The 25483-nt window shown below is 51.0% G+C and overlaps 9 protein-coding genes across 9 annotated transcripts; 5 read left to right on the top strand and 4 right to left on the bottom strand.

The window, feature by feature from the left end:
• Positions 1-178: 178 nt before the first annotated feature.
• JCM6883_003239 (heat shock protein Hsp90 family protein) lies at positions 179-3199 on the bottom strand (the record flags this gene model as incomplete). The annotated part of the gene is made up of 10 exons (XM_076633786.1): positions 179-539; positions 613-883; positions 948-1037; positions 1109-1541; positions 1609-1835; positions 1900-2008; positions 2075-2619; positions 2686-2817; positions 2882-2957; positions 3050-3199. The coding sequence occupies 10 exons, from the start codon at positions 3197-3199 to the stop codon at positions 179-181; spliced, it is 2394 nt and encodes a 797-aa protein (XP_076486251.1).
• Positions 3200-3372: 173 nt separating this feature from the next.
• JCM6883_003240 (uncharacterized protein) lies at positions 3373-4142 on the bottom strand (the record flags this gene model as incomplete). Its single annotated transcript, XM_076633787.1, has 2 exons — positions 3373-3829; positions 3895-4142. The coding sequence occupies 2 exons, from the start codon at positions 4140-4142 to the stop codon at positions 3373-3375; spliced, it is 705 nt and encodes a 234-aa protein (XP_076486252.1).
• Positions 4143-4900: 758 nt separating this feature from the next.
• On the top strand, positions 4901-5631 carry JCM6883_003241 (uncharacterized protein; the record flags this gene model as incomplete). The annotated part of the gene is made up of 4 exons (XM_076633788.1): positions 4901-5024; positions 5110-5131; positions 5209-5324; positions 5405-5631. 4 exons carry the CDS (start codon positions 4901-4903, stop codon positions 5629-5631), a joined length of 489 nt encoding a protein of 162 aa, XP_076486253.1.
• Positions 5632-7670: 2039 nt separating this feature from the next.
• JCM6883_003242 (uncharacterized protein) lies at positions 7671-8622 on the top strand (the record flags this gene model as incomplete). The annotated part of the gene is made up of 5 exons (XM_076633789.1): positions 7671-7824; positions 7902-8001; positions 8080-8192; positions 8275-8326; positions 8400-8622. The coding sequence occupies 5 exons, from the start codon at positions 7671-7673 to the stop codon at positions 8620-8622; spliced, it is 642 nt and encodes a 213-aa protein (XP_076486254.1).
• A 465-nt stretch (positions 8623-9087) lies between these two features.
• EMC3 (ER membrane complex subunit EMC3) lies at positions 9088-10419 on the top strand (the record flags this gene model as incomplete). Its single annotated transcript, XM_076633790.1, has 6 exons — positions 9088-9124; positions 9232-9358; positions 9422-9665; positions 9745-9793; positions 9900-10064; positions 10232-10419. 6 exons carry the CDS (start codon positions 9088-9090, stop codon positions 10417-10419), a joined length of 810 nt encoding a protein of 269 aa, XP_076486255.1.
• A 728-nt stretch (positions 10420-11147) lies between these two features.
• JCM6883_003244 (SPP1 family PHD finger domain-containing protein) lies at positions 11148-14288 on the top strand (the record flags this gene model as incomplete). Its single annotated transcript, XM_076633791.1, has 6 exons — positions 11148-11897; positions 11970-12539; positions 12624-12646; positions 12715-12806; positions 12910-13787; positions 13872-14288. The coding sequence occupies 6 exons, from the start codon at positions 11148-11150 to the stop codon at positions 14286-14288; spliced, it is 2730 nt and encodes a 909-aa protein (XP_076486256.1).
• A 406-nt stretch (positions 14289-14694) lies between these two features.
• Positions 14695-19909, top strand: CLU1 (translation initiation factor 3 subunit CLU1; the record flags this gene model as incomplete). Its single annotated transcript, XM_076633792.1, has 9 exons — positions 14695-14767; positions 14903-15355; positions 15419-15634; positions 15693-17207; positions 17273-17952; positions 18008-18595; positions 18659-18821; positions 18886-19283; positions 19349-19909. The coding sequence occupies 9 exons, from the start codon at positions 14695-14697 to the stop codon at positions 19907-19909; spliced, it is 4647 nt and encodes a 1548-aa protein (XP_076486257.1).
• A 665-nt stretch (positions 19910-20574) lies between these two features.
• On the bottom strand, positions 20575-21933 carry JCM6883_003246 (zinc-binding alcohol dehydrogenase family protein; the record flags this gene model as incomplete). Its single annotated transcript, XM_076633793.1, has 5 exons — positions 20575-20780; positions 20861-21423; positions 21545-21666; positions 21738-21773; positions 21838-21933. 5 exons carry the CDS (start codon positions 21931-21933, stop codon positions 20575-20577), a joined length of 1023 nt encoding a protein of 340 aa, XP_076486258.1.
• A 692-nt stretch (positions 21934-22625) lies between these two features.
• On the bottom strand, positions 22626-24666 carry JCM6883_003247 (BTB/POZ domain-containing protein; the record flags this gene model as incomplete). Its single annotated transcript, XM_076633794.1, has 10 exons — positions 22626-22745; positions 22818-22901; positions 22969-23281; positions 23341-23623; positions 23682-23883; positions 23968-24114; positions 24185-24331; positions 24388-24435; positions 24502-24585; positions 24643-24666. 10 exons carry the CDS (start codon positions 24664-24666, stop codon positions 22626-22628), a joined length of 1452 nt encoding a protein of 483 aa, XP_076486259.1.
• Positions 24667-25483: the final 817 nt, after the last annotated feature.

A 25483-nucleotide genomic window follows, 5' to 3' on the forward strand; every position in this document is an offset into this window, starting at 1 on the left:
CGTGTCGAACTATCTCACTCTCTGAATCTCTGTTCTTGCTGCAAGTTCGTTGACTTGCGTACTCAGACAAGAACAAGGGCGGCTATAAAAAAAAATCAAAAGTGAAAACTGATAATTCCGTCAAATTTTCATTCTTTCGCATCAAGAACCAAGCTTAAGCTATCCCGCTCTCCCTCATCTACAGTTCCTCATGTAGTACCTCCTCGACCCCTGCATCGTCCGAAAGATCCGGTAACACTTTGCCCACCGTTTCACCCGCCGTTTTAAGCTTCTCTTTAATATCCTTCCAATCTGCCCATCCTCCAGCCTTGCCTCCTTCCTCTGCCAGTTCTTCCTGATCGAAGAACGACGGTTCGTCAGAAGGAGGAGGGGCAGGAGCTTCAGGAGGTGCACCAGCTACTTCAGGAGCAGGTTTCAGTTCGATTTGGGCTTGGGCAGATTCGGACACGCCGAGGGAACGACGGAGGATCGTTTCGATTTGGGAGAAGTAGGAAGATGGGTCGGGGATCGTGTAGGACGATTTGAGGAGGGCCGTTTGCCTGTCAGCCGATTACCAAAACTGGTCAGTTCTCGAGAGCTTCGTCCAACTGATCAAGGTACGCGAGCACTAACCATAACACCTGAACCGTCTCTTTCAACTCGGCCGCTACGTCTTCATCCGATTCGGCATCCTCGACTTTCTCCAGTAACCTCTCGATCAAAGGATGTTTCGCGTTCAACTCGAAATTCTTCTTTTGTTGTTTCGCGAATTCGAGCATGAAGTTAGAGTCTCCTCCTCCTCCAGCATTCTGTGCAGCCATGAGACGTTCCATGTTTCCGGTGTAACCGTAGGTTGAAGCCGTTACGAGACAAGGGGAAGAGACGAGTCGGGTGGAGATATCGACTAACGAGACGATGGGGAGTCAGTCGAGGAACGGGACAGACGAGGAGGGAAGCGAGAGACGAACCTTTGTCGACGAAAGAAGCTAGTTCCTTCTTGAGGTAATCTACGAGAGGTTTAAAAGTCTCCTTCAAACTCTTCTCATCGTCTTCTTCATCTGTCGTATCTCATCACGCTATTAGCTCGGCCTTATCTCGAACAAGCTGATTGGGTAAAGAGATCACGAACCTTCATCCCCAAACTTGACTCCGTCCTTCGCACAATCTACAAACCTCATATTCTTATACGGCCCAATCGAACTCGCCAACATTTCGTCGATCGGTTCCGTGAAATACAACACTTCGTAGCCTCTCGCCAAGATCCTTTCGACGAACGGGGACTTTTCTAGGTCGGATTTACGAGAGCCGGAGGAAGAAATGAAATAGATTTGTTCTTGACCTTTCTTCCTTCGCGAAACGACGTCCTCGAGAGTGGTGAGTTGGGACTCAGAGGAGGAAGAGGAGGATTGGTGGGAGGTCTCGAAGCGTAGTAGGTCGAGGATCTTGGAACGAGATTTCTCGTCCTCGACCGCACCGATCTTGAGCGCGGTTCCGGCGGATTTGTAGAGTTCGAGGTACTTCTCCGGTTCTTCATTCGCGATCTTGGTGAACAAGTCATAGATCTATCTCCCACTCGTCTCTTACTTAGCCAGTCACTCTCGGGATGAAGGGCAGAACGAGTTTGCTTACGCGTTTCGTCAAGTTCTTCTTGATCTGATTGATCGCTTTCGTCTTTTGCAACGAGTCCCTTCCAACATTCAGAGGTAAATCTTCGACATCGACGAAGACTTTGATCCAATCGAAATAGCGAGGGAGGAAATTCGGTCCCAAGTCGGAAGTGATGAACACTCGACGGACGAAAAGTTTGAGGGATTCCAGGGTGATGTAGGTCTTCGAGTAGAAATCGGTAGGGACCGCTATAGCCAGCAACAGAGAGATTACTAGAGGCACTCGAATGTGGGAGAAGTGAAAGAGACAAACCAGAGGGAAGATAGACGAGAGCTCGGAACGAAGTCGAACCGATGTCTCCTTTGAAGTGTGACCATCCGATGGGTGCTTTGGGGTCTTTGAAGGTCTTCTCGTAGAATGACTGCAAATAGGCCGACGGCAATCAGTATCTGAGCACGGGACGTGAGTGAGATGCGAGAGCGCTTACTTCGTATTCCTCGTTTGAGACTTCTTTCGGATCCCTCATCCACAAAGGAGCTTGATCATTCACGAGTTGCCACGCTCCTCCTTCAACCTTTGCCTCCTCCTCGCCCTCGGGGGCAGCAGCAATCGTTTCTTCCCAGAGGTAAATCGGGGCCGAGTTGAAACTCGCATGTCTCGTAATAAGTTCCCTCAATTTCCCTTCATCCAAATACTCCTCGACGTCCTTATCCCCTTTCAACCAAAGGGTAATCTCCGTTCCTCTTCCCAAAGTCGTCCCTCTCGGACCCTCATAGACCTTGAATCCTTCAGCGTCAGCTTCCGATTCGAAAACGAATTGTTTATCCTCTTCGACCGATTTCGAAGCGACCGTGACTTTTTCTGCGACGAGGAAAGACGAATAGAATCCGAGTCCGAATTGACCGATTAGGGATGCGGCCGTGTCTTTCTTTTCGGATGCTTCGAGGTTTTGAACGAATTCGGACGTTCCGCTACGAGCGATTGTACCGAGGTTTTGAGCGAGTTGGTCTTTCGTCATACCGATACCAGTATCTGAATCATCCGCATTGGAGTCAGCGTGAATGGACACACGGGAACAGAAGGGAGAAGCGAAGTCACCTCGAATTACGATTCTTTTCCCAGGTTTATCCACGAAAACCGTCACGTTCAACTCTTTCGCCGGTTCCAACACTTTCGAATCCGTCAATGACTGGAATCTGACTTTCTCGACTGCGTCATTTGCGTTCGAGACTACGAACAATGCAATGAGAGATCAGTCTATGGTGCGAGAGCGGAGGGAACTGAGAGCACTCACGTAGTTCTCGAATGAACACATCTTTGTCGTTGTACAAGTGCGATACGACCACCTTCAACAGCCTTGCGATATCCGACTAGAGTGAGGGAGAGAGGGAGAGTGCCGGCATCATCGATCAGTCACGCCGAGAGCAAAAACAGAGGGCAAGAAGCAACGCTGACGACTCACCTGATACGCATGGGTTTCACCTTGTACACTCGCGAGTTGCTCGGGTGAGAGGAAAGCTGTTTGCGATGACGATGATGTGTCGGAAGCGAAAGCTAGTAGCGCTGGTAGTGCGATTGCCGACAGCGCGGTGATCAAGCGGTTGAGCCGCATCTTTTCGAGAGCCGAGGCAGGAAGCGCAGGGAGACAGAAGAGAGGAACACAGACGATGGGAACCTTGAGAACTTCGATTACTAGTGCACGTGTCGAACCCCGTCACGCACATTCTCTCCTCCCTCTGCAGATTCACAGCGTCACGATACGTTACTATGTACAAATTGCACAGATCAGAGGTTCCCACCTATAGCTCCCTGCATTACTTGGTTCAACTCATCCACCGAGATTCCCATTTGATCGAGTTCCTCGTACAGTTCCGACAAGCTCCTCTTCTTCTGCTGGGGTTCCGTTTCGTCTGTCCGTGAGACGACCTTCTCGTCGATTCCTTCACCTTCGTTCGACCTGCCTTCCGATGCAGCAGGCGCTGAGAGGTGCCAAGTTTCTTCCAGCGCACTCCTGATCGCTTCGTCAAGTTCCTCCTCCCCTACTTTGACTTTCTTCGCGCCCTCCTCCTTCTCACCTGTTGATGTACTGCGAGGGGCGTTCGATAGGGCAGAAGGGAACGTAGCGTCGGGAGCTCCAGGTCTTCCAACTCGAGGTTTCTTTAGAATGGGCCGAGGAGTGTTGGCGCGGTTCGGATGGGAAGGGTAGTAGTCTGCCGTATGAGAGGATATCCGGATTGCGGAACTACGTGGCGAGTGATACGGGTCAGCCGAGAGTGGAGGAGGGTGAGAGGAAGAAAGGGAACTCACTACAGGAGGACAAGAACCAGAGCACCTAACGCAGCCACACTAGGGAAGAACCAGGGAGAGTTTCGCAACCTCCGTAGAGGTGAGATAGAGGTCTTAGGAGAGGATCGATTGTTCGTGTTTGATGAAGAGGTTTTGCGGGACCGTCCTCGCGTCCCTTGGGGGGAGCGTTGCCGTAGTTGATGTCTAGGTGGATCTGGTGTAGTTGATCCGGGTACTTTGAGACTAGAAGAGGATGAGGAGGATTTCATGAAGGGTGGGGAGAGAGAGAAAGGGAAAAGCTCAAAATCGACCTCGAGAGTGCCACTCAACTTCCACGTCAGTCGTCCTCGGAGGGGCACATACTTCTGACGGGGTAGATGAGACAGGTTCGCGCGACCGTGCTGACACGACGAGCTCGTTGCCATCCTCAGAACCAAAATTTTCATGTTCGCTCTTTTCAGCTTCGACCCCCTTTCCCTGGCTTCGGTTGGTTCCGCTAGTCATCGCGGCGACTAAACCACCAAAGTCAAGGAGTGTCCGTATCGCTTCGTTAGGGATCCCGGTCACAGCTCAATGCTCTGACCCTCTTTTCCGTTTTCCTCGGCTTCAAACTTGTCGGAACGTCTGCCTCCAAAGCGGACAGAGCTGTTCCCTCTTCCTAGTACGGCGAGTGTAGCTCTGTATCGAGGGGAAACTGCAGCGTGCAGTATGAGGTACAGCCCCGGTTGACTGTGTTCGCTCTCGAGCTTGGTCACGATCTGGTCACCTTCGTCCCGCGCCTTGTCGACTTGGAACTGCAACCTCGAGTGAATATATAGGGAGCGAGCTGGATGCATGCGATCGCGTCTGATCTGACCAAGCAAAGTCTCCCTGCGAGAAGTTTCGGTGAACGTTTCTTTCTTTCTCTCTTCTCTCTTCCTCTCACTTTCCCTCACTCTTTCACATTCTCATCACTCGTTACCTCTCACATCGCCCGAATACCCCTCACATCACTCAAACTCAATTCCCCTCATCACACAACGAAAAAATGCAATCGATCGAGAACGACGTTACCGTTCGAGAAGACCCGGCTAAGGCGTGTCGGGGCGATGTGAACGAGGAAGATTCCCGAACGGTTGCTGCCACCGCTCACCCAAGGAGAGGAGGAGGAGGTGAGTTGTGATTCTCGGCGAGTTGAATGATGATTCTCCCACGATTCTGACCTCTAGAGTTGCATTTGCGATTCTTTCTCGGCAGGAGCAAACCCCGAGGCCCTGCCGTAAGTTCCTCTTTCTGTTTCTCTCGCTGATTTGCATTCATCGTTTCGATACTGATGCTGCTCTCCCTCTCGAACAGCGACCACCCCAACTACTCCGACGACACCCTACCTTCTACTTCACCCGTCTCGAACGACAAGATGGATGGGATCGAGCTTCTCTCTGACGGCAACAGCCGAGACGAAGCCGAAGACGGTGAGTTCTTCCCCTTTCGCTTGTTCGCTGAATCTGCCGATTCTGACATGTTCTTTGATCTCTCTGCTCCCGCTCTACAGGGGTCGATCCCCTTTCTTCTTCCACTCCTCTACCCGATTGCTCCATCTCGGAGGACACGGTCGAACACACGGTTTTGGACCCCCTTCAAAACCCAAACCTCAAAGGTTTGCTCGCTTGGTATCTCGCATTGGCAGTGACCGATCAGGACGCTCTCTGTCTCCATATTCAGGAAATGAACGATCGCATGAAAGCGGATGAAGCAGCAAGGGGGAAGTCGAGGCGCTGATGGAGCAGGAGAAAAGGAGAAGGAATCGGTTTTTGTACTTGTATCTGTCTTATTGTCTCTTCTTACTTCACTTCATCTGCTTTCTTTCGGAACTAATCCTGTTATCTACTATTCACATTCTTCGGCTTCGTTGACCCTGATTCGAGCAGCTCAAGTTCTTGGGAGTCAACTTAGGAGTTCGTTCTCTCTCGCCTACTTTGTCTGAATTGCTGATCGTGTCCAGCATCGACGAGGAGCTATCTCGAAGAGTATTTCGACAGAAGGCTAGGCACGAACGCGACGAAGTTTGAGAGAACGAGGCCTTTGCGAGATTTGAACCGAGCTTGAGCTGGTTTGGTCGCTTATCTTCACAAACCCGACCGTGGTCTGTCCGCTTCAGCACTGAGAATGTACTGTCCAGGCGTTCAGACGTAGGCCCAAATTCAGCTCAAAGTGACAAGAGACGAGGGTAAACGTTTGAGAGAAGTTTCGATTCGAAAACTCGCACTTTGGACCTCAATCTCATACTCAACCCCAACCTTTGACTCGCCCGAACGCCTGCCGTTCTTTTCGACCTCGGGTGGGAACGCGATGGCCCGTCGTCCCCAATCGTCTCGCTTCTTTCTTCTCCCCCTCGTGTGTTTCGCGATCTTCGATTCAACGTCTCATGCTCGACAGACAGGACCGAGCACGATTTTGGCGGTGGAGGCGGAAAGTGCGCAGCGAGAAGTGTGGTCGTTATCGCGAGAGGTAGAGCGGTGAGTTCGAAGCTAGGTTGAACGTCGCTTCGCAAGTCGTTTCGTCCGCTCGCGCCGAGTTTGACTCCGCATGCACAGGGTTCTCCCGTTAGAGATACTTGCGTCTTAGTCTTGTCCCCATCGTGAGGGCAAGTGCGAGGAACGACGAAACTTGGGAAGGAACTCAAGCTCGATATTTCACTCCTCCTCGCTCAGAGCAAGTCGCAACTCTACTGCTACCCTCTCCCATTCCTGCAGATACGCACATCTCTTCCTGCTCGTCGTCCTAACCCTCCTTCCACCTCTCCTTCGTACTCTCCCAGTTTCCCCTGGTTCCCTTCCTCCCTCCTCGCGCTCTTATGACCTTGCGAATGCCATTCACTTGAAGTAAACCCTTGTCCAAGGCCGTAGCGATCTCCACTTGTTCTTCAATTGGCTGAGAAGCGGGAGACGAGGCGAAACTGATGAGAACTTCAGAGGGCGATTTCGGCGAACGAGCGGACGAGGACGATTTCCCTTGGTGACGGGTCGGGTTGGTCGGTGTCGAGTGCGGCTAGGAGTATATCGATCGGAAAGCGAAGTGAATGGGAAGAGACGAAACCGCTTCTAATCGCTTCCTGAGTCGCTCTTACTCAACTCCTCGTCCTGCTCAATCCCAGGGCTGACGTCTACACTCTCCCTATCCAGAACATCGAGCTCTCTTCAACTCGCAGCTTCACGTCGATTTCCTGCGAACGACCGCCTCTCCGAAGTCTTCTCGAACTTCGACCTCGACTTCGACTCCGTGGGGAGAAGGCTCCAACCAAGCAGCAATTACTCGTGGGGAGAGGTGAATTCGCCATCGATCTCAGAAGAGTCGAGCTCGGGGCGACAATTCAGTGCCGACCTTTCAATGGTTTCCTCCGACTCGGAGAAACGACTGCTCTGACTCTAGTACTTAGAGACTGATGGCGCAGTCGCTTGTTCAGTACAATTCTGCTCATCAGACGAACACGAGGTGCAAGTACCCACACTTTCTTCCAGAGAATGAGCTCTGCTGCTTGCTTCGTTTTCATCGAGTCCGAATTGCTCTGCTGACTTCCTCTCGAGCCGGCGTTCTTGGTCTGCTGACATATGCTCGGCTGTGTTCTATACCCGTGCTAAGAGGTGAGTGCAAGTTGGATGAATACATGCGATCGCGTCTGATCTGACCAAGCAAAGTCTCCCTGCGAGAAAGTTTCGGTAAACGTTCCTTCTCTCTCTCTCTCTTTCCTCTCACTTCTTTTCCCACACTAACTCTTCCTCTCATCCATCGACTCTGTTCCCTCATCGCACGACACTACAATGGCCGTCGCCCTCGAGAAGAAGGGTCTCGAAAATCGGGAAGAATTCGGCAAGATGTGGGATGACCCGATCGAGCGACAAGAATTGATTGAGCAAACTGTAGCGTGCATTCAAGTTCCCGACGACGCCGAAACCGAGAACGACGTCGGAGAAGGTGAGTGAAGATTCTTCTCGTCATTCAACTTTCTCGATTTTGACCCTGCTGTTTGCTTTCTGCGACCATTTCCTCAGGACATGGGAGCGAGGTTGAGAAGATTGCTAAGAAGAAGAAGATCAAGAGCAAGGAGAAAAAGATCAAGAGCAGGGAGAAGAAACGCCCCATTCTCGCAAGGTAAGTTTAAAGGTAACATTCGCATTTAAAGTTCGTGCTTCCCTTGCTGACTTCAACCTTGCTATTCCATTCGAACAGCACCTCCGATACGGCTTCAGCTGTTCCTCTCTCCTCAATTCTACCTTCTCGTTCACCCGTCTCGGAGGTCGAGAACGAAATTCCTTGCTCTGAAGCCGAAGCCGAAGACGCCGGTGAGTTCTTCTCTCCTTTCGCTGGTTTGCTCGATCTGCGAGTTCTGACCTGTTGTGCGAGTACTCTTCCCCCTCTCTATAGGCGACACCTCCCAATCTACTGTCGGCCTCACGATTAGGACTAACCTCCCGAAGTACGTTCATTTCTCGCTGTTCCCGATTCGGATTCGTCCTTCGTTCACTGACACCGCTTTCGTACTTGAGCAGCACCTCGATCACGGTTTCGACTGCTCCTCGCCCTACCTCGCAAGCCGATGCCTTCAATCCGAAGGAAACCGTGATGGACGATAACTGCCTGAAACATGTGGCTTATGTACTCGCCCGTTTCGCCCTTCTATCACCTGCCGAACGCGAGGCCACACCGGCTACGAAAGCCGTTCAGGCCATGATCGACCTCAACGCTACCGCCAAACGTTCGAAGAAAAAGTAAGTGCAATCAGGTGGGAACAAGCTCAAGCAGGGGAGAGTGGATCTTAGGAGGAGTTCACCCTTAACTACTGGTGGCAGGATCAGAGGAGCTTGTTCTTTTCGTCTTTCCGTTGGTAGAGTTGGAACTGAGTTGGTATCGAGGATTCGTAGACACTTTTGCATAGAACATTTAATAACCTCTACTTTTACCCTTTCTTCTCGTTTCTCAGTTCGTTCGAGTCACCATACGAGTCTTGGAGAGAAGTCACGAGATGGGAAGAGGTCGAGAAAGTTGCGAAATTGTTGCGAGAGTTTCTTTCAACCAGCACTCTCTCAACGTATCAGAGCTCCTGATTGACACGACACGCCCTCAGCAGAACGTTCTACCTAGCAACAAGCGCAAGCCCGGCGCAAGAATCGTCCTTGAGACTTCTCGTCATCAGAACTTAGATCAAGCCTTGTCTCGACTCGGAATCTACCTCGCAACATGGCAGGACCAGTAGCAGAACTCACGTTGGATCCAGGTAAGTTCCTCTCTCGACTGTATCGCGTCTGACCCGGGTTCTCGAGCTGATTCGTTCTCACTCCCCACTCATCGACTCCTCTGCCCCTTTATCGTTGCACAACACAGCGATTAGGGATTGGGTGCTACTACCGTTAACATTCATCATGTTGGCATCTGGTCTACTGCGTCACTACGTCTCGCAATTGATGAATTCGAAACCGAAACCCGTTCCACTCTCCGACTTGCGAGAACAGTCAGTTTCCCTCGATCCCCTTCTCCCCGTACAGCCCACTAACACAGCTATTCGCGAGAGTAGGAGAGCATTAACTCGAGGACAACTCCTCCGAAACAACTCTTCGATTCTCCCTCCCACCGCATTCGATTCAATCAGATCTCACCTTTCTTCAGCTTACATCTCGGGAACTTATCTCAAAGAAGCAAAGTCGACAGAAAAGGGGGGAGACAAGGAACCGACGGATCCTCCGAACCCATTGGATCCGGCCGCGATGGACGGATTGATGGATATGGTCAAGAAACAGGCGGTCGGGTTCTTACCTCAGGTGCGTGCTCGTGGTTTCCGCTTCCGTCATATTCGCTGTTGTGGAAGATGACTGATACGTAGTCCCCGAGACCTCTCAGACTGTGTTGATGTATTATATCAATTCTTTCTTCTCGGGTTTCCTCCTCAGTAAGTCTCTCCCTCCTCTCTCTCTCTCTCTCGCCGCATAACACATTCCTCCTTAACGACTCTTTATCCTCGCTAACGTACCCTCTTTTTACTGCGCATTTTACAGCTCGACTCCCCTTCCCCCTCACGATCCGGTTCAAAGAGATGCTCCAACGCGGTCTGATCGACGTTCCCGACTTGGACGCTTCGTGGTGTTCCTCGATCTCTTGGTTCTTCTTGTGTTCGTTTGGGTTGAACCCGGTTTATAGGTTGTTGTTAGGCGAAGAGAACGGTTAGTCTCTCGGGATTCTCCCCTCCTTTCTCAGAGAAAAGCGAATCATTCCCCTTCCTCCTTTCGACTACGACCTTCATTCATTGGAAACTCGTATCTCTCGATTGGAAGAGGAGGAAGAAGCGTCTCGAGGGCAACTTTCAACTGACTCCTCGACGTCTCTCTAGCCGCTTCCGATTTACAACAAATGCAAGCCGGTCCGACCCAAATGCCCGCAATGCCAGGAGCTCCACAAATAGATTACAAGAAACTCTTCAGGGACGAACGAGAGAATTTGGATATCGTCGATTACAAGTGGGTGTGCGAGGGAGTCGAGGAGAGAGTTTTGGACATGTTTTCAACATCAACTTCATGATCCGCAATAGATTGTCGGTTTCTCTCCTCCTCAAGCACTTCAGGTGGTTAGTCTCACGAGGGAACATCGAGAGTGAGAGTATGAACTGCGAGGGGTCTAAGATAGTTCGAAGTCATAGAGAGAAGTGAGAAAAGAGTGCACCACGAGCGAGATGACTTTGCTGAGAAAATCACTCGAAATTTCAAACTTGATCTCTTTCGCGAACTCGAATCGGTTTCCTTTTCTTCAACAAACGCAAAATACAATACACGATCGCCTTAAAAAGCACGCAGCACTTACGGATGCCGCCTTTTCCTATAACGGTTCAGGCCTGGCGTTGATGGAGGATTTCAGTTGCGTCGTCAGGTGATCGGAGAGTCAGTTATTTAGGGGGGGACTTGGGTGCGGCGCTTTCTGACCGCCGGATTTACCGATTTTCACGATTGGGATCTGTGAGCGTGGAAGGGTCGCAATGTCTCGTCGTACATTCTCTTTCATCGTAGTAGTTGGGTTGGAAGGGAGGAAACTGGAAGTGTTGTTGAAACTCGTTTACACGTTTCTTGCTCTAGTTCTTGCTCTCGGTTCCCTTCAGTCTTGAGAGTGTAGCGTAGCATCAAGAGCTCCGGTTTGAACTTGGCTGGTATCCTTAGCGAGTTGTCAAAGCGAGTTTCGAATCACTTCCGAACTTTCGATTCTCTAACTCTCACGTCGACGCGACCTCGTTCTCTCTCTCTCTCCCCCTTCGAGGGATGAATTTCTCGAACCTCTTGAACCACGAAGAATCCCACTCTACTACTCCATTCGACACTCCTCAAGATGTACTAGCAGGAGGAGGGGGGAGTCGAATGTCATTCGATTACCTCAACTCTTCCGAAAACCTCTCACCAGCAGCAGCAGCTACAGGACTCGATTCACCAGCATTTTATTCTACTCCGAGTGAATTCGTTGGACTCGAGGAGGATCATGATGGATTAGGTTTAGGAGGAGGAGGGTTTCCTTCGACGAGTATGCTAGATGAGAACTTCCACGGTTCGCTGGGAGGAGGAGGAGGTGGAGGACAAGATGAATACTATAATCCTTCATTGCATTCTACGACGTTCCCTCCGACTTATCCAGAGTACCCCTCGTTTCCGTCGTCGACGAATTTAACTCAACAAACCTCAACTTCGACTGGTTTCCCTCCTTTCCCTTTCACTCCATCTCCCTTCGAAGAACAAGAACAGAATCATGATCCAATGTCACAACCAGGAGCTTCGTTCCCCCTCGCGGTTCCGAATCCAGATCACAATCACAATCATAATCAAACTCGTTTGGTCGTCCCTCCGGCGACGACGGATCAGGAGAAACCCTCCTCAGCGACGACGACGGCGACGGCGACGGCGACGGCGAAGAAACTACCGGTAAAAGGTTTGAAGGGGAAGGGGAAAGGAAAGATGAAAGGGGGAGGTGAAGATGGGATTCATTCAGATGGGAGTAGCAGCGCGGGAGCGATCGCAAAGGTGAGCCCTCGAGAGAATTCCACTTCTTTCTGAGAATTCCCGCTCAGATTTCTTTCTCTCTTTCTTCCTCAGCCCCGTCCGACAAAGTCTAAACCATCCGCCGCGAAATCTAAACGCAACAACCTCCTCGCTTCAACAGGAGGAGGAACCTCTACCCATTCTTCCCCTGCTCCATCTCCCGGTCCTTCCTCACTGTCCCACGAAGTTCATTTCGATTCACCCGACGTTGTCGCAGAGGAGGAGGAGGAGGGATTCGATCGTTCCTCGACGGCTTTCTCTCGACCAATCCCCCTCATCAACAACAAGTCGGAAACGTCCGCCCTGAAACCCCTCACTACGGATCATCTCAAAGCGGCTACGAATCCTGAATCGGCAGATGGGTTGGAGAGATCGTTTAGAGAATACGTACCTCCTAGAGTTGGACCGAATGGAGTAGTGATTTCGGATTCCGAGGATGAAGATGACGATGATGATGCTGAATGGGAGGGTGGTAGGAAGAAGAAACAGATGAAGAGATCGTCAAAGGGGAAACACAGACAGAGAATGGAGGAGGAGGAGGAAGAAGAGGATGGGGACGGAGAAAGGGAAGGGGAGAGGGATGATAGGTTGTATTGTATTTGTAGGGAACGGTATGAGCCTGAGGTAAGTCCTATTCTCTCTCGCTTTCGCTCACAGATCGTGAAGAGTAGTTGATTGACTTTTCGAGTATCGTTTGACGGCGAGCAGAGAATGATGATCGCTTGTGATCGGTTAGTTCTCACTCACTCTTTTCCTTTCGTCTCTCGACGTCGTATGCTTAATTTCCGTGGTCATTCAGGTGCGAAGAATGGTATCACATTGAATGTGTTTCAATCTCTTCCGATTCCGTTGAACTAGTCGATCAATTCTTTTGTCCACCTTGTCAAACCAGTTCGTTCTCCATCCCTTCTCCCTCTCCCTCTTCCCTCCTCCTCTCTCGTCCCTTGTCTCTCCATTCCTCTGCTGACTCGCTTTATCTATCGCTCGATAACAGAATATTCTCAACGTACGACTTGGCTCGCAGCATGTTTCCGACCGACGTGTCGAAACCCTTCAGTAGCACTCTCGAAATATTGTTCAGATTATTGTGGGATCAGTGTCGTTTCGGCTCGACTCGAATTACTCGAATTATCAAACGGTACGAATCCTAATTCGTTTTGGGGGAGAGTTGAAGGTTCGAGGAGGAAGGAAGCGAAAGTAATCGACGACGCGACTTCAGCAACAACATCAATGGTCGATTTTCAGACGGTCGAGGATAAGAGAACTTTGGAGAGATTGGAATCGAAATTGGAGGAAACTAATCAGAGGAGAAAAGGGTTAGGGGAAGCAATTTCGATGGTGGAGAAGAGGTTGAAGTACCTCAAAATCGTGATTAAACGTTGGGAACGGTTGTGTCAAGCTACGGCTGACGAATTGGCCAACGCCGGAATGGGTCCCTCAACCGCAACTGGAGGAGGAACAACGACGTCTGAGAACGTGGTGAAGGAAACGAAGAAGAAAGGTGGGAAAGGAGGAGGAGGGAAGAAGAAAGGGAAACAAGGGAAAAAGAAAGGACCAGTCGCGGCGACTAGTTTACCTGAAGCTCAATGTGGACTCGATGTAAGACTCGTTTATGACGATGAAGCATGGAGGGAATGGGTCGAATTAGAATCGGTACGAGTTCAAGAAGGAGAAGCGGAAGGGGAAGAGGGAGAAGAACCAGGAGGGAAGAAGATCTTGGAGGCGCAAGAAAGAGGCGAGGAACAGGTCGTCATAGAGATGGCGTTGGAAATGTTGAGTGGGGTTTGTTTAGAGACTAGGAAGAAATGTGAGAGACATACCGGGTGGCAGAAATTGAGGGAGGCGGATTTTCAGGTTGAAAAAGCAGTTCTCGTACGTCTCTCTTTTTCTCTTTCTCACTCTCCTCAGTTTGAAAGCAGTTAGTGATTATGAGAATTGTTCGTTATGATTTATTAGCATCGACGACTCGATCGACTCAGTTCACTCTCTCAATCTCTCGAATCTCAAATCGCACTCCATCAACAAGCTACCGCGTTCCGACTCTCAAACTACAATCGATCCGCCTCTCCCTCTCGTTTGATCCCAGTCGACTCGTTCATGAAAGAACAAGAAGCTCTGCGACCTCGAGTGAAACCTAGTCTCGGAGGTTCAGGAGGAGGAAATCGAAGAAGCACGAGTCCGATCGTCACTCGAAACAACAACCACAACAACGCGAACGCGAACGCGACTCCTTCGTTCCGACGAAGTGATTTCGTCGTAGCTGGTGGAGGAGGAGGAGAAGACGGAGAGACAACGATCGATACGGTACCTTCGGAATTACTCCCGTTCTTGAGTAGAGCGGAAATCGCAAAACTCAAGGCTCAAAGAAAGTAGGAGGAACTCGAGAGGAAACTTGTCAATCACTATCTCCTCTTTCGCACGAGCTCTACTGTTGGAGTGAGCCTTGTTGATCTGCAACTCAGAAGCTGTGATTGCGAAAAGCGAAAACCCGAGGAGAATTGTTTCCGGTTTCACGCTCGTCGTAACTCGCGTCTCGAAGGCTCTGAGTGATATCACATAGGCTGTAACGAATGCGCTCGAGTGAGAGATATTGTAAAAGCGAAAGTTTAAAGCGATGCTCGGGAGCAGCCGGTAAATCGCTTTTGACTTTCCACCAACTTTTTTTGACGGCTCATCCCGAGCTCCAATCCTACTCGTCAGCAGTCCACTACTGGCTCACTCATAACCCCCTCGGAAGTAGTCGACACCGTCCTTCCTACCCGCCGTAGTTCACAGAAGAATGTCGTCTGGTCAAGCCGAGGGTCAATCACCCTCAGAGGTCGACCAACTCGCACCTGAACTCGCTGAACAAGGTTAGTCTCTACTCTTCTAGAAACTTTTCCCCAATGCTCCGATGAGCTCTCGACTGAACGTTTCTTGTCTGTTTCTCCAAACCCTTTTCTTTCTCTCCTCCTCTCCCTTGAATCTCGACATCGCCCGATTATCAGTCGAAGAAGAAGCGAGTAACAATTCAGTGATCGATCTCACGTTATTGATCCCGGCTCAAACGTTCCTCAACCTCGCCGAAAGTCCAGCTTTGAAAACTCCAGATGGATTCCTTCAACTCCCCTTCACTTCTTCCCTCTCGGATCTCGTTTCAGATTTGAAAAACATCATCGTCGAAGCCCCTGAAGGGTTCTGGCTCGGTTCTTTCTCCCTCGCTCCTCTTTACGCTGAACAAACGGGAGAAGAGAAAGAAGGAGAATCGGAGGAGAAACAATACGGGGAATGGAAGGTCCTTATTCCTCCTCCGGCGAAGGAGAACCTCGCGGAAGTAGAAGGGAAACAATGGACTTTGACGAGTGAGGGAGTTTTGGGAGATCTCGCGGAACTTTCAACCGTTTTCGGGGCGGATTCGGAATTCTGGGAGAACAAGAAGCGTGGGTTAAAGGTAGCTTTCAGTGAGTTTAACCTACAGTATCGACGAGAGTGTCTGGAAGCTGATTCGAGAGTGGTGTTCAAAGCTGCTTTCTCGCCTCTTGCGATGCATCAACACCTCATCAAGGTTCGAGACGTCCTCTTCTCGAATCTCCCAACTCTCGCATCAACTCCTTGCACGTACGATCCTTCGAGTTTGGCGATCGCTCCTGGAGTGTCTCTCTACTCGAAGGTTCGTGGCGAACAAGCTTCGAACTCGGAAACGACGAACGCGCCTGAATCGTCCGCAGAGGAGGAGAAACGTAAGTTCCGCCTATCATTACTCGTCTACAAGTATTGATGTTGAGCGGTTACGAACAGCTACGGTCAACGGAAAGGGTGGAAAGAAAGGAAAGTCTGCGAAGAAAACGGCTCCCACTCCCGTCGAATCTCCCGAATCGACTCCCATCCCTACTTCTTCTTCCGAAACTTCTTCTTCCCACCCCTTCACGAACTTCAAGGCCGAAGACCTCGAATCCGCCAACTACCTTCAGTACCTCACTCCGGCCGCTTCGACCGCCGCGACTTCACCTTGTATCAAATCCCTCGGTGTCTCTCCTTGGTCCCCTCCTCCTCACCACCGTCGTCTACGAGGTGATCTCGTCTACATCAACATTTCTACCCTCGAGAGCGAGACCTACACGATCACGGGATCGACCGCCGGATTCTGGGTTTCGAAAATCACCGCTTCGAACTTTGATCCTTCCCCTCGTTCCGTTCTTCCGAAAGGAGTTCGACCAGGACCTTACCAATCTCTGTTCGAACTTGTCTCCGACATTTCCCCTTCGTTCCGCAAGAACTTGACTTCGCTCATCGCGAAAGTTCTCCGACCCGATCTCTCTCAAACCGACCTCGTCGCCTCCGTCGCAATCACGAACACTCTCCCCGCAGCCCCTTACCTCGTCCCTTCCCCTCTCCACGCTTCCGACCCTCTCCGTACTCAAGCAGCTTACCTCCTCACTGGATCGACTACGGCCGAACAACTACCGACCGCTCGAGACTGGAACGACGATTTCGGACAATTCTACGACTTGCCGAAATCGGACGACGATCAACGTTTACTTCGAGAACGACTCATTTCGAGAACTCAGGCGGATCTAGTCCTCGCCGCTACGAGAGGGGCGATGCAAGTTGCGAGAGGAGACGTTCCTCCGATTAATCCGAACGAACCTCTCTCGGCTCATACGTTCATTCACAACAATCTCCTCTTCACGAAGGCGGAGGATTCGATCGGATTGTACACGAATGGATTAGGGGGAAACGAAGCGAGTCGATACGCCGCGGGGAAAGATTTGAAGGGTATCGAACTCCTCGAACGACTCGATGTTGACGGTTTAAGCGTCATGCAAACGGTTCTCGTCGATTACCAAGGGTCGCGATGGATCGTTCAAACTCTCATTCCGGGACTCTTCAAAGCTGGACGAGACGAAGCCGAAGAACTCGCCGCGAAAGCGGAGGAGAAACTCACTGGAAAGAAACCGACTCCGAAAGTCGCTCGAGTCTACCCTGAAGGAGACGAGGCCGCTCAAAAGGAGGCGGGTTCTGCCGCAAAGGAGGATCGACCGTTCCCGTCGGAGGAAACTGGGAACAAACTCGATTACCCTCCGACTTCTTCGTTCCGAATCGTTTATGGTGCCGCCGATCCTGAAGACCCTGATGCGACGATCCGAAACTCAGCTTACTTCCACGAGACGCTCGCGAAGAAGGTTGCGAAGAAGATGCGATTCGCAGAACACAAGGTTAAAACGAGGGAAGGAAAGGAAGTCGAACTTTACACGGCTAGTGATATGCACGGTATCGCGGCTCCTGATGGTCGAAGTTATTTCATCGATTGCTGTACGTACTCGTCTCCCTCGTCTCTCGCTGCAGGCTTCATCGTTGATTCTCGGTTTTCTTGACAGACCGTCTTCACTGCGTCGATGTCGAATTCCGAGAACAAAACGTCGCTGAATCTTCCGACCTCTCGACTTACCCTCACCGACTCGTCCTCCTTCGACCTGAACTCCTCGAACTCTACCGAGATTCGAAACTCCAAGTTTGGCTCGAAGAGCAAGTTGAGAAGACTCGAGCGAAACTCGAGGCGGACAACAAATCGGTCGAGGCTGAGCTGAAGGAAGCTGCTTCCGATCCTGAGGCTGAAGCTGGAAAGGAGTCGGAGGCAAAGAAGGAGAACGAGGAGGAGGTCAAATCGGAGGAGAAGCCCGCTGCTCCGACTTCAATCATCAACGCCGACGATTTCAAACTCGATTTCAACCCGGATGCTTTCATCGAACGCAAACCTACGAAGGACAGTCAAGACGCGATCAAGATCTACGACGAAGAGGAAGAATCGACCAAGAACGTTCGACTCGCGAGTCAATACCTCCGAGATGTCGTTCTCGACGCTTTCCTCGTCGAAGCTGGAGCTTCGACTCTTCACGTCACCGATGGGTTCCTTCTCACGAAGGTCCTCCACCGAAAGGGTATCAACATGCGTTACATCGGTCTCCTCGCGGACAAGATCGACAAACAAGGCGAAACTTATGACTTTGGCAAGACGACGAGTAAGAGCGAGGCTCTTCACACCCTTCAACTCCTCAAGGTGAGTAAAGAGTGCAATTTACTTGAGCGGCGAGCTGATTCTCGTGTTTTCGCAGCACACTCTTCGTTCCGAAATGGTCGTTCGTGCCGCCAAGCACGTCCTCAACCGCCTCCTCCGTTCCGCGAGCACCTTTGATCACCCTTTCATCGTCGCCCACTTCCTCAACTGTCTCCTCGGTTCTTCCCTCAACGCCTCTCCCGTCGCAGAAACCCCTTACCTTCCGAACGAAGACGTTTCTCGAGAATGGACCTCGCTCACTCCCGCTACTCTCCGCGCCGACCTCCTCAAGGAAGTCAACGCTCGATTCCGTTACACTCTCTCAGAGAACTGGATCGAATCCGAAATGCTCAAGAACAAGACGGCGAGGGAACTTTGCCTTCGAGTCGGGATTCAACTCGTTGCTCGCTCCTACGACTTTGGCTCGTCTTCTTCGACCGAGGCTCCGGAACAATCTACCTCTGCTCAATCTGCTCCCGAGGATTCTGTCAACGCCGCTTCATCGTCGAAAAAGAAGAACAAGAAGAAGATTGGAAAGGCCGCTGTCAACGGAATCGACTCGACCAAACCTAGTCTCCCTACGATGACCTTCAACGCCGACGATGTTCTCAACATCATGCCCGTCGTCAAATCTACCGCTTTCAAGGTGAGTTCCGTCCTCTCTTCTCCACTCTCTTTCGTCTTGCAAACTGACCCGTTTCCGCAACAGAGTGTTCTCGTCGATGAGCGATTCGCGCAAGGATCCCGAGCACTCAGCGAGGGCTACGTCGAGGCTGGAGAGCAACTCGCGAACGAGGCTCTTCACTACTGCGAGCAAATCTTCGGAACTGTTCACCCTGAAGCTGCGAAGAAGTACCACGATCTCGGTCTTCGTAAGTCTTTCCCTCTGCTATCTCACACAGCTCGTTTGAGCTGACGTCTCGTCGTTATTCGCAGTCTGGCACACTCTCTCGCAACGAATCCACTCCTCGGTTCAACGACACGAATTGGCCGAACAAGCTTTGAAGGAACTCGCGAGCATGCCCAAATCAGAAGATCCCGAAGACGATCGAGAAGCTCAGATCCGCGACATGCTTCTCCCGAACGTTGACTCTGTTCGCGCCGAAGCCGATTCGTACCTCCAACAAGCCGTCCGAATGGTTCGACAATCGATCGTAATCTGCGAACGAACGAACGGAGTAGACTCTCACGATGCGATCCAACAATACACGGATCTCGGACTCCTCGAACACGCGGCTGGAAACGTCGACCTTGGACTCAAACTCTCGAAACACGCGATGGATCTATGGAGCGCTTCGTATGGACCTGCTCACCCTGCGATGGTCTCTATCCTCGTGAGTCCTTCACGTCGACCATCACGCAGTCGAGTGTTGTCAGCTGACCTCTCTTGTATCTGCAGAGCAACGTCGCTGCGATCACCCAACAAACTTGGGGTCCTTCCGCTGGTCTCCCTCTCTCGCTCGAACACCGCAAACTCGCAGAAATCGTTCACGGAGCCGACTCGGTTGCTGTTGGACAAGCAGAAGTTACGCTCGGACAAGTCTACGCTCTTCAATCCGACCTCGCGAAATCTCTCGAAACAATGAAGTCTGGACGCGCTATCCTCTCGAAACACCTCGGAGAGGACGCAAAGGAGGTCGCCGAAGCTTCGAACCTCATCAAGTTCATCGAACAATCACTCGCTCGGGAGGATATGGAACAACGAGCACGCGAGGAACGACTCAAGAAAAAGTTCCCTCAACTCTCTGGCAACAAATCGACCAACCCTCGAGCTGTTGCTGGTTCTTCAGCAGCTACTCCTGAAGTCGCTACTCCCGCCGCCGCCGCTCCTCCTCGAGAACACGGCCAAAAGGCAAACTTGAGCGTCGACGAACTCGTCGATTTCATACAAGGTTCCAAATCCAATTCGTCATCCTCTTCCTCGAAATCGGCGAACCGCAAACGCAAACCTTCCCCTTAATCACCCTTCATTCTGTTCCCTCATCTCGTTTACGCACTTTCGACTTTTCTCCCTCTCTCACGCTTTCCGTCTCTTCCGTCATTTCGCAAACGCATTACACTTCTCCTTCCTCTCACCTCACGCTTGTACTTCATACGGTTCCCTCCGCTTCCTACGTTCTCGAAAGGCCTCGAAGCCAAATCTGTCTTTTATTCCTCTATTTCTCTCTCTCCACTCCTCAAAAGATGCATCTTTCTTTATAAGCATTACACCTCTTGCAAATTGACTCGTCAGATAGACTCAAACTTCGCTCTCGTGGGAAACATAGTGAGAGGCTCGTGAGGAGAATGACTCGCATGGAGTTCTTCTCCCTCTTCCCTCGAAATTGTCTCCCTATTGTTCGCCTCTTTACTCCTGACGTGTTCACGAGAAGCGATTCGTTGAATCACGACGATGAAACAGCGGAGGAAACGACGACAGGAGGAGAGTCGAGCGAAAACCGCGAACTGCGAGAGTCACAGCCTAGCTCCATCTCACTTCTCCATCGCAGGGCTCCGACAACGACCATCTCCTACTACTACTCCTCTAGATCTCACGCGCTTAGTCTCACAGACTGACGGCGGCCAGTAGTAAGTGCAACTGCTAACTATGTGTAAATTTCGAATTCATACAAAGGGGAAAGGAACCTAAGCGATCGTGACGACGACCTTTTTGAACGAGACTCCCTTCTGTTGAACGTCGAGACCGTGGTCGATCTTCTCGAGTCCGTGTCCGACAACGAGCGGTTCAGGCTTGCATTTGAGCGACCCGTTCTCGAGCGCCTCAGAGACGAACTTCTGGTAGACTGCGATACCAACCTCTGAGTGTTGAGTACCGATCGTGACGGCGAATACTGTAAAGCGAGTTCGAGGGCGAAATGTGTGAGTTGTAGTTCGGAGAAGGATCGAAGAAAAGCGAAACGAGTCTACTCACCTCCGGCAGCTTTCACGTCTCCAGGGATCTTCTCAGGAGGAGGAAGGACAGTTGCAATGAACTGCTTTCCTCCGACTTGATGAGCGACCTTGGCAGAGGCTTCAACCGATCCATTCTCAGAAATCGCATCATACACTCCCGCGAATTCAGTTCCCTTCAACGCTTCGACCAACTTCTCAACGACCTTCTCGTCCTTGTAGTCGACGACGACGTCTGCTCCGAGAGCTTTGACGTTGTCGTGGTTTGCGGGGGATGCAGTTGCGACGACTCGAAGACCCGAAGCTTTCGCGAGTTGAATTGCGGCGGAACCGACTGACGAACTTCCACCCCATACGAGGATAGACTTGTTGGTTGCTGAGGGAGAAGTAGCGGAAGGGAAGGGGAGTTCGAGGTAGCCAGGTTGGTAGAGACCGGCACTCGCAGTCGAGAGGGCGAGAGGGAGAACAGTAGCGTGTTCGAACGAGACAGAGTCGGGGATCTTGGCGATCGTCGTTCCGTGGATGACGGCGTATTGTTGGAAACCAGAGTGACGAGCGTCACCAGTTCCGAGTCCGAGGGCATGTCTGAGAAAAGGGAAACGAAAGTCGTTAGTTTCGTTCTCTTGAGCTTCTTTCGACGAGAGTGAACTCGTTGCTTCGAGCGGTTCCGCTGCAACGATTACGTAGAAACGGAAGCTCGACTAACCCAAGTACTCGATCTCCCTTCTTGACGTGCGAAACTCCCTCACCAACCTCTTCAACGGTTCCCGCTACATCAGTTCCGAGAATGAATGGGTACTCCTTGACGAAGAAGTCGTAGGCTCGGATCTGCAATAACGGTGGTCAGCTCCAGCGTACCCTTGAAAGGAGGGAGAGTCTGATTCTCAGCGAAGACTCACCTTCCAGTCGACGGGTTGAATCGAGACGGCGTGTACCTATGCCCAAAGTCTCGTTAGCTATCGCCGTTTGCAGAGCTGAGAGGTAGAGACTCATCTTGACGACGACCTCACCAGTTGAGGCGGATCGATCGGGAGTCGAGTCGACTTCGAGCTTTTGCTTGGGAGCTTTGATCCATGCGGCGTTGTTGTTGGTCATCTTGCGTAGCTGGTTTGTAGTATGAGTTGAAATGTGAAGAGAAGAGAGGCGGAAGAAGTTCGACGATTACAAAACTCGGTCGAATCATTGTGCGATGTCATTTTTCGGACTTCGGTGATTCGGATGGACTTTGACCGAAATTTATTCGGGCAAAGGTGTTGTTGAGCTCGCTTATAGAGAAACCTGACCTTTTGGAGATGAAGGGTGTGCCCGTACGGACTGTGCGGCATGAGGTTGAGTGTGAGACTGACTGGAGAGACGAGAGTCCGAGAGCGATGTACGCAGCAGCGAGCGACGAGAGAGAGAAACGAAAGAAATTTGAGATCCGAGCGGAGATGTAAACTCAGCGCAAGACGACGAGGGTGATAACTTCGAAGGATAGTAGAGCACGAACTGGAGATGTAGATGCTAGACAAGTCGTGAGGGTGACTAGGATCGGGCTTCTAGGATCGCCCTTCGCACGAGTTAGCGAAAGAGCGAAAAGGATCGATGGTCGAAAAGCTAGCTGCTCACCTCTCGCAAGCCCCTCGAGGTGCTGGTCAGGAGAGTAGAGAGAAGAAATCTAGATAGGTAGCACGAGTGCGAAAGATGCAAAGTGCGTAGTAAAACCGTCAACAACATAGAAAACCCGAAAAGTAGAAAATCCGAAATAGAGAAAGAGAAATCTATCGCTTGCCGTCCCCTGATCCTCCTCAAGCTCTCGAGCTCATCATAGTCCACACTTTCTCGATCAACTCCCTCGCTTGTGCTAATTCCCCAGCAGCAATCTTGTCGAGTATGTTCTTGAACGCGGTCGTTTTCTTGACTTCCTTCTGTTTCGGTCATTTGAGAAAGCGACATCGTTAGCTCGAGCGCCGAGATGAGACGAGAGGGAAGGGACTGACCCAATTTTCGACGAAGAATGCGAGAACAGGTTTCTGAATTTCCTCGTACTCGATCGAGAGAGGACTGAACAGCTCGTAAGCGACCTGAGGAGTATTCAACAAGTGTATCAGCACATGGGACAACCGGTACGAGAAGAGAAGAGGGGCTCACCGTTTCGACGGTCAAAGACCTCAAGATTCGATCTTTCGTCAAACTTTTCAGTTCCTCGATGTCGTAGCAATCAGCGAGTCGGTACATCGAAGGAGGGAAGCACGGTATCATCTTCGAACTGTTGTATTGATCTCTGAGAGCTAGGTATTTTTCAGGAAACCATTTCTCGGGGATTTCGAAGGCGAAAGAGGGATCGGTCGGGAGGTGTTCAGCGAGCGCTTTGTCGCGCGCGACAAGGTATTCCGAGGGGAGGGCGGTGAACAACACATGACCGCAATACAGGAAGGCGAGTAATGATCGATATGTGGTATAGCTGAAGGGGAAACAGGATGTCAGTCGAGAATGATTTGCGAGTCAGAGGAAGCAACAAACTCGGTTTGAGTGATATCAATGACGTGGACCCGTCGAGAGCTGCTAGAAGCAATCTCGTCTATCTTGACTTGTTCCGTTCGAGAAGAGGAAACTTCCGCAGCGGGATTCGATTCTTGAAGGTTCGCGGCTTCGACTTGCTTCTCCTGCGATGTCTCCATCGTCTCGAGATAGAAAGGTGCGAGCTCCGAATTGTCCACGGTGAAGTAGCGACCTGCTTTGGGTTTGATATCAGAGACGTCCATCGAGTTTGCTTCGCTCGTTTCCGAAAAGCCGCCTTCAAAAACTGCTGAAGCCAGGCTTTTGTCAGTGCGAGCATGTATACGAGGAAGAGATGGACTTACGAGTCTTGAAGTAGTCGGATCGCAGAGTGAGGAGCAGTTTCGAGGCGAAAATAGGCGATTTGTTGATGACCTCCTGAGGGAATCGGAAAACTACGTCGCCGACGTCGCGGTTGTCGAAGTGAGAAAGGGGTACCTTAGAAAGTACCGTGTGTACAGAAGCTGATCTGGACCAGGTCACAGTGCAAGAAAGAGCAATTTCGCCCTGTGAAAAGGGAAAATCGAAAGTCAGTTCCGAGGAAGCAGAGCAAATGGATCCGGGTTGCAGTGATGCGAAGATGAGACCCACGTTCTTGTCGTAGTAATCGAGCAATTCGTCGAGTCCCATTCCAGAAATTCGTTTCGTGCGGCTCCAGAGCTTCTGATCAGAATTAAAGTGCCAATTCTTCATTTTGCACGAAGCGACAACTTGACGAGGTTTGATCGGTGAGATAAACTATACTATACTTCGTTCGATGAGTCGTCAGCATTTGAAAGCGGAAGTAGCATAGCGCGGAAAGGCTTACCTCAAAGAGCGCCGAAGCTTCACCTCGCGACCAAGCAAGATCGGAAGTTGCGCGATTCCAATCTTCCGGTCCTACCTGATTAGCACTCAGGTAGACCATGAAAGCGGGCCTTTGATCCTGACTCCCGTTGTTTCCCTCTTCAGGCAACTACGGGAAAACCAAGTTCAGAAAACGAAGGAAGGTTGGCCGACCGAGCAACTCACCGTACTAGCGAAACACAGAGTCCAGTAGTGACCGTAGAGATCCTTACTCTAAAACGAAATCGAGGGCATTGCATTAGTAGCGCATCGTCGTCGATTTGCTTTGGAAAGACTCACAAGAGTGACCTCCCCCTTCCCCTCCATTTTCAACTGCCTCAACTCTGCGATTTCTTCAGCATCAAGCGTCCAGATCACATTTGCCTAGTAGCGAAGATCGTCAGATTGGCTAGCGGCTCGGAAACGCAACGGAATACGCACCTTGGTTACGGCAGTTTCTTCCATCTCGACGCGCTCGATACGAAAAAGTGTGAAGGCGCCGGGCGAGAGTTGTGATGATTGGCGAGCAACCAGGATGTCTACGTGAGCCTTCGGGAGATCAGCGGAAGCTCTTTGAGGGTTAAGAGATGAAGGGAAAGAACAATGTTTACGCACCTCGGGACGCTAGTAGCGATGATCTGCGAGCTTCCGAGTGCTTTCAGAGTCTTGTGTGATAGTTTGATCGAGTTTGAGATCGTTCGAGAGTTGAGAGTGAAGAGTGAAAGAGCAAAAAGGAAAGTCGGGTGATTCTCTTCCCCGTCCCGAAAATCGCGAGGGCTGTTTCGTATGCTTTTAGGCAGTCAGATTCCTGTAGCACTCGCTACTCGATATATGAGGCCCGGCGTACTCTGGATTCGAGCAAGTTGGAAGCCAAGAAGTGCAATTGTTGATAGAGATTCTTCGCTCACTCTCTCGCCGGTGCATGTATCGCAGTTCTACTCTGGTAAAGGCAGTAAGGAAAGTGATCGTGTCGCTTGCAAGCCGAAGCAGACGCGCGAGTCAAATCAACTGAAGAAAGTCCCTGTTCGCTTTCTTCCCTTCGAGATTGCGAGTGTTGCGACTCGGTTGAATTGTGAGATCGAGTACAGGACGGACTTGATGATCGCTTGAGGCATGTATCGAGACCGTGCAATGCAGTCGCAAAAGAGGTGACCTGCATGTCGAGGCGAAGCGTGAGAGAGCTCTCGCAAGTCGCGAGAAATTGAACAAGTCGGGGAGTCGTCAGAGTCTCGACCAGAAAGGTATTAGGGATCGGGATGTTTTGCAGACATGAGCAACCCAG

The sequence above is a fragment of the Sporobolomyces salmoneus genome (genome assembly GCF_050403485.1).
Source record: "Sporobolomyces salmoneus JCM6883 DNA, S_salmoneus_JCM6883_v1_ctg44, whole genome shotgun sequence".
Taxonomy (NCBI): Eukaryota; Fungi; Basidiomycota; class Microbotryomycetes; order Sporidiobolales; family Sporidiobolaceae; genus Sporobolomyces; species Sporobolomyces salmoneus.